An 8,030-nucleotide genomic window follows, 5' to 3' on the forward strand; every position below is an offset into this window, starting at 1 on the left:
TTTTCATCTCGCCCAACAGATTTACCGACAGCACTCGCAACGGCACAAGAGATGGAACAGAACCAGCAACATATAATTTTGCTCAAACCGTCGCTACGTCAAGGAATTTTTCAGTGCGAAGAAACAACAATAGACAAAATAATCTAGTAAATCACTTTCAAAATAAACAATTTGCCCAGCATACACTGCATTATCATCGTGTTATGTGGATTTATTCCACATATTTGTCAAATTAAGTTTTGTCTTACTTTGTATCAAGACAAATAAAAAACAAAGCGCAATATCACACTTTTGTTTAGGAATTTATCATACACACAAAGTAACGCTTCCTGTTTACACTATTTCAAATGCATTGAAGCTTACTTACTGTTTATGCTGATTCAGCTATGATCACTGTAGTCAAGCTGTACACAGTATTCTTTGTTTTCTTTATGAACAATATTGCGCTTATGGTTCCTCCTATAGGAATCAACTTACATACGACAAACACCACCGCATTTGTCTTAAGAATGCAAATCTCAGCATAATTGATTTGGTTTGGTTAGCTTTTGCTTGATTCTTTAAATTCAGTTCGAGTCAAGCCAACAAAACATCAACAGCTTGTTTAAGCTCATAACAGTCGGGATATACCAGTTCCAATGGAAGTGGACTATGGAACTTCATATTATCGAAGACCAAATAAACAGCAATTCCATCAACAGCCAAATATATTAATCCCCCAACAACAGGGACGGCAAATATTTCAAAATACCAAGCGAACACATGCTAGCAGCAATTCAGCGCAATCAGCATTTCACAAACTACAGAGAATAAATCATATAGAAAAGGAAAATAACAGCTATCCATTTAAAGAAGTCTCAGCTGAGTCCCAGGAAAATATTCATTTTTTAGGGTAAACTCACTCTTGCCATTCATTATTCGAACAACGAAAAATGGTAAAGAGCTTCGAATATTAATTGATACAGGAACTTCCAAAAATTATATTTAAAAAAAACGTATTCCTAACGGGCATTTAAAGAGTGGAAAATCAATTCCAAATAAGATCCGTGAATGGCATTAATAATATAGTAGAGAAATGCCGGATAAATATTTTAAGTAAAGTAACAAATTTTTCAATACTTCCAGTACTCGAAAGCTTCGATGGAATTATATGGTAGGATACGATTTTCTTAAAGAAGTAGAGGCAACTGTTGACGTAAAAAACGATACACTTTTCCATAAAACAGGAAAAGAACAACTTCGTCATTCACGTTGTCAAGAGGTTAACTCTATATCCATTAATTGCAATAATACACCGGAAAATTTTAACTCCGAAGTGAAGCAGTTAGTTGAAACAAATATCGAGGCATTCGCTAATCCCAATAGAGCATTACCTTTTTATATTCGAGTTAAAGCAACTATCAATACAATAACAAACGATCCAATTTATGCAAGAAGTTATCCGTACCCAATATCGGCAGCGGAATTTATAAATAACGAAATAAAAACTCTTAGGCTTATAATTTCCCCATGCACGTCGTAAATAAGAAAGGCGTGAACGAAAATAGAAAACCAAAGCTACGCATGGTAATTGATTTTAGAAAAATAAACGAACTAACGATATCTGATAACTACTCTATACCGGATACAACAGTGATATTGTCCAATTTAAGACCATCGAAGTTTTACATGACTCTAGACCTCAAGTCTGGGTTTCACCAGATAATTTCAGACGAAAAAGATAAGCATAAAACAGCCTTCAGTGTACATAATGGTAAATATGAATTTTGTCGCTTACCATTCGGCTTAAAAAATGCCCCTAGTATCTTTCAGCGAGCTATTGATGGCATTTTGCGGAATGACATAGGAAACACATGCCACGTTTATATGGATGATATAATCATCTTTTCCTTAGACAAAATCAATCATCTCAACCATGTCAGTAATATTTTGAACAAATTAAAAAACGCGGGAATGCGCGTTTAACCTGAGAAATCTTAGTTCCTTCAAAACGAAGTAGAGTTTTTAGGATTTGTTGTCTCAAATAATAGCATTAAAACATGAACGGGTAAAGTTAATGCAATTTTAAACTACAAACAACCAAAGTCGTTGTGATCACTGCGTGCCTTTCTAGGATTATCCGGATATTATCAGAGATTTGTAAGGGATTACGCGGCAATAGCAAAACCACTAACTGCATACCTACGAGGAGAAAATAGTTATATTGGAACCAAACAATCAAAACATACTAAAATAAATTTAAATGTGAATGCAGTAAAAGCATTTAATAAATTAAAGCAAATATTAGCTTCAGAGGATGTACTTCTACAGCATCCAGACTACGATAAGGCCTTCGAGCTTACCACTAATGCATCATCAGTTGCTTTAGGTGCAGTATTATCCCAAGAGGGTAGACCAATAACAATGGTCTCTAGAACCCTAAACAAGTGTGAAGAAAACTACGCTACGAACGCGAACTACTAGCAATAGTTTGGGCTTTATAAGCATTACGTCACTACTTATATGTATATATCCTCACATTTTCAATATCGGCCAAGAATCCTAATTCAAAAATTAAAAGGTTGCGTGCATTTATAGAGGAATTTTCCCCAAATTTTTTCTATAAAGCAGGGAAAGAAAACAAAGTAGCATACGCCTTATCTAGGCAATATATTAATTCAGACGAAAATACAGTCCACAGTGAAGAATCTTCATCTGATATAATTAAAACAGTAAACACCCCTGTGAACCAATTTAGAAATCAACTAATTTTGTCCCATTGCAATTCAAATAATAAAAACACTAAAATCCTATTTAAGAGATTTGTACGCCACACAATAAATTTTAAAAACACAGAATTTCTGTTAAATACAATCAAAGATAAAATAAACCCCAATGTAGTAAATAGTCTACACTGCTATCTAACAACAATTCAAAATCTGTTAAAAAGGGAATATTCAGGTATTAAATTCATTCACACGAAGAAACTTGTATTCGATTTGACTAAAAAGGAGGATCAAATGGAGACAGCAACAACGGAGCACAACAGAGACCACAACGTTGCACAACAGAGAAGAACACTACTTCCCAAAAATGAAACAATTCTCAAAAATATTATCGCAAATTGTAAAATATGCCATGAAAATATGTACCAAAGAAAACCACCAAATCCAGGTATTGGTGAAACTCCAATACCAAATTATCTCAGAGAAATACTCCATATAGATGTTCTAATAACAAATAAGTCACACGTATCGATAAACTGACAAAATTTGTAATAGTTACACCGATAGCGTCAAGAACAGCAAATTAGATCTGTTACAAATTTTAAATAAATATAAAAAAACCAGACTTATCGTTTTGGATAACGAAAAACCATTCCAATCGAATGCATTATCCACTTTTTTACGTGATCATTTCGAAATCACGCAATTTTTCTTATTAACTCTTCATAGCGAAAGCAACGGCCAAGTTGAACGATTACATTCAACGTAACGGAGCTCATACTACTAGCCACTATTAAATACAATAATACTGTACATTCTGTAACAGATTCCAAGCCGGTTGATTTGCTTGACTCTAAAGATAGTAAAACAATTTCAAAAGTTAAAGTAAAATTATAGAATCTCAAGAAAAACTACTAAGGAGAGCTAATAGAAAATAATAATAGACAAACATCAACTCTGTAATACAGAACCAAATTAACGAACTCACAGACAGAATAAATGACTTAAACTCAGCATAAAATTCTGATAATTCTATCTCGAAAGGGGAAGAAATTCTAAAGCAATATATTATAAATCGAAATAATTATGTTATCAATCATTTAGATAATTTAGCTCTTTCCGTGGTCTTGGCAAAAAATAATATGATTAATCCACTTATTTTAAATACTGTTGAAATTAATGATCTGATTGACTCTGAAAATATACCCCGTAGTTTAAATAACATCTTAAGAGTATCCAAAGTAAAAGTTTTACAAAATAATGATATCATTTTATATGTAATAAAAATTCCTAGAATAGATAAATATTGTAATTATGTTAAGGTATTTCCTGTTATTCATAACAATTCTATAATAAGATTAGATATCGATGCGGCAGCAGATTGTGATGGCATCATGCAACCGATTCGAAATTGCTTAAACACTTCTATAGCTAACATCTGCACATCATCAACATCATCTTGCCTGTCACAGTTTTTAAATAATAACACAGCTGCATGTTCCACTGAATCATCACATAATCTACCGTTAGTTCAGCAGGTACAATAGGGTACTATAATATTAAACGATGTTTCATCCACTACGGTTGAAGACGTTCATAAACTTAATATATCGGGTACATTCCTGATAACATTCAAAAACACTATTTGATGATATCAAATATCAATTAACTGGTCGGAACGGAGGTGTTCCGAATTTAAGACAGGGAAGAGTTAATGCCGCTGACATTTAATGTCAGAAATACTTAATTAAGCTAAGGTTGCAGCGTCGGCAACGTAATTCAGATCATGCTAAATAGCATGCAGGTGGTACTACAACAATCATTGCCCCTACATGTTGCAGATGCAACGTGCATCGTGAACGTGAAGGAAACGTTTGGATTAATAAAGACAAAAAAAAATATCGTTCGAGACTTTACCTGGGTTGTCCTACGCTGTCCAAGAGCACCTTGCATATGTTAGGCATATGCAAGTTTTAGTGCTGCCAATAGAGCAGAACATGTAAATTAGGAGTTTTGATTTATATATTCGGAATGTAGAAAAAGACCAAAACAAACAAAACGTTAGGAGAACAGAAGGTTTTGCAAACCCGCCAATATTGGTAACTGGAGAAAAAGTTTTAAAAAAAGGCCAGTTACAAGTATTAGTGGAAGTATAAATTAGGAAGCGGAGCTGTAAAACAGAGGATTATTTGAATTTTGCGAGTGATCGGAGGAGTAAATTGTATGTCGGAATAAATAAATTGTTGAATATTATGCTTTTCTTTAAACATTATTGTAACATCCTAATACTACGTTTTGGGATAGAAACTTTTATTGTTAATTTGCAAACACTTGTTTTATGTTAAAAAGCTCTCTCTTGCTTCCGGTTTTTTATTCCGTAAACACTTTTGTTCTTTCACGTGTTAGCTAAACATCACATCAAATGTATATATCTTTATTCATTATATTATATCCAAATCAGTAGAAGTGATTTAATAAAGTAACGCATTGATATCAAGTTAAAATATCACAACATAAATTATATACAATATAATAAAAAAAAAAGAAAGAAAAACTAAGTTTGTTTGTCCCTTGCTAGGTAGTCACCTTGTCGTGGTGTAGGGGCTTATTGTGGACTGAAGCATGTCATATGGAAGTCATGACATGATGATTTTTCATGTAACATGATTCAGCACACAAACTAAGAACTGCCGCCAACGCTCAGGTTGAAAGTAGGTATCTACGATTCCTGATCAGTCGTTGAGGCTAGCTAGTGGACTTTAATGGACACTTGCTAATTGGTCAGTCCTATAGGAAAGTGCGGCTATCTATCCGACCAATGACTCGCCTTCAGTACGGTCATGTCTCTGCTGTTTGTGGGTCGCCGATAGTCGGGCGGGGGAGAAGGAAAACTCCCTAGGGCAGGGTCTGTACATATTCTAGGCTCCCAAGGCTAGGTCTTGATAGACTGGAATATGAACATACTTATTGCCCCAAACAAACCCCCTAAACTCACAGTGGAACAGCTATGCTGGTGAACTTGCTTGACAGGGTAGAGTCAAGCTAAATAGCGAACTCCGTACCAGGTCTGGCAAACCTACGGTTTCAATTTGTCCTTCCCATGGGGGCGCTCATGGGTGACCAACCTGCACGGTTTATTTAAACTTACTTTGTATGGAACTAAATAACATCTGTGGGGCAGGCTAAACACAGTACTTCTCCCGAAGACCATTGTTCAAAGCCTACCCTAGCAGAGACTGTTCGCTCTAAGAAGATCGGTATACTACCGCACAATTTCCCAGAGGGCATTTGGTCCAATGAGGAAATTGGCAAGGTGCAGAAATGCATCCTCGACAAGATGTACGAAACTTGTCGAGCTCCTGGGGTGAAGCCTCATTTCGCCGGTTACAGTCTAAAGCCCGGATGGTTTACCATTAACTGTCTGGACGACGAGACTGTAACTTGGTCTAAAGAGACAATCCCAGCCTTGAAGCCGTGGGAAGGAGCCCAGCTGAAGGTAGTGGACGAGACAGAAGTGCCAAAGTCTGAAATCTATGTTGGCTACTTCCCAGGCTCAGCTTCCTGGCAAAGCGACCGTATTCTGGGACAAATTGAGTGCCAAAATTCGGGCATGCGTGTCAGGGACTGGAGGGTACTCCACAGGCTCAATAAGGGCGATATCGTCGAGATGGCGATTGCTCTGGATCCTATGTCGTCCGAAATGGTCGGAAAGCTGGGCAATAAAGTCTTCTATGGACTTAGCAGTGCCGTGCTGAGACCAAAACATAAAGGAAACAGAGCAAGGAAGTGGTTGAAGATGAGCGACCAACAACATCTGCGGCTTGTGCTCAGTCAAGCAACCAGAAGCCGAAAACGGGTCTCAATTCCGGGGGACCACCCTTGAGAGGGGGCAGAATCCGTGCCCAGGGCCGAAAACCTTCCGCTCTCTCTGGTCGTCTGAGGAAATGGGAAAGAAAAGACCCGGAGGCCGCGGAATTGCTGCGCGGTACGAAGGGCGGCAAGGTCCGCAAGGGCCAGTCTGGGATATAATGTCCCGGACTCCGCCACATCCGCAAAACTCTTGGAGGCAACTTCATTGCCTCCAAATCAACCTCCACCGGGCTATAGCAGCTTCATACAGGCTCAGTGCCCTGGTGGAACAACACTGTCTGGATTTTGTGGCCATCCAAGAACCATGGGCCACAAAGGGGCGCATAAACGGTCTACAGACAAAAACGTGTAAGTTAATCTATGATAATAATGTTGATCGTCCTAGAACGGCGATAATGATTAACAAAACCATTAAATCTCTTCCAATTACAGAGCTCATACAGCGTGATCTGGTGGCGGTACAGGCAGAAGTGCCTAGTACTAGGGGGACGAGAATAATAGTTTTTGCATCTCTGTACCTCCCTGGCGACGCAGAGGAAGCGGTGTCTCTCGAGCTCCAGCAGCTTACAGAATACTGCCGTATCCGAAACCTACAGTGGGTAATGTGCTGCGACGCCAACGCACACCATACAGTATGGGGAAGCACAGACATCAATACACGAGGTGAGTCACTTTTTGATTATATCACAACTAACAATTTAATGGTAGTTAATAAAGGTAACGAACCTACTTTTGTAAATGCGATAAGGGAAGAGGTATTAGATCTCACTTTAGCAAGCGCATTTATATCAAATAACATTTCAAATTGGAGGGTGTTGGAGGAGAACTCCTTATCAGATCACAGATATATACGCTTTGATTTGGAAGGGGAAGTTGAAGACACTTTCGAAAAAAGAAATGTTAGGAAGACCAACTGGTCTCTATATAACTTCTATTTAGAACAAAACATTAGTTGTCTTGGGAATAGGATTACTAATTGTCAGGAACTAAATCTTGAGGTTAACAAACTAGAAAATATTATTATTACAGGGGCTTTTGAAAATAGCTGCGAACTTATCAAAAAGAAACGTTCTAGGAACGTCCCATGGTGGAATAGGGAACTAGATATTTTACGCAAAAAAGCCCGCCAGCTCCTTAATAGAGCCAAGTCCAATGGGGACTGGGCATCTTACAAGTATGCCTTAACGGCTTACAATAGGGAATTGAGGAAATCAAAGAGGGAATCATGGAGGAGGCACTGCGAGGAGATTGAAACACTTCCTGCGGCTGCGAGACTCCAGAAATCTCTAAATAAAAACCACTCAAATAGCCTCTCTACATTAAAGAAGGCTGACGGAAGCTTTACGGTAAGTCTGGAAGAAACGGGACAGCTTTTGCTGGACACTCATTTTCCAGGCTGCGCCATGTATACTGAGACTACGGAAACCATCGAGGATACTCGTTTCTTATTGGTTA

The 8,030-nt window shown here is 37.8% G+C and overlaps 1 protein-coding gene across 1 annotated transcript in view; it reads left to right on the forward strand.

Annotated features, from left to right (window-relative positions):
- Window positions 1–1,522, forward strand: part of LOC119665540 (uncharacterized protein K02A2.6-like) — a 2,947-nt gene extending 1,425 nt beyond the window's left edge. Inside the window, exon 4 of the mRNA XM_038074767.1 lies at window positions 1,227–1,522. Within this exon, the coding sequence (XP_037930695.1) occupies window positions 1,227–1,522 (296 nt within the window). The remainder of the gene's footprint in view (window positions 1–1,226) is intronic.
- The last annotated feature ends 6,508 nt before the right edge of the window (window positions 1,523–8,030 follow it).

The sequence above is a fragment of the Teleopsis dalmanni genome, chromosome 1 (assembly GCF_002237135.1).
Source record: "Teleopsis dalmanni isolate 2A chromosome 1, ASM223713v2, whole genome shotgun sequence".
Taxonomy (NCBI): Eukaryota; Metazoa; Arthropoda; class Insecta; order Diptera; family Diopsidae; genus Teleopsis; species Teleopsis dalmanni.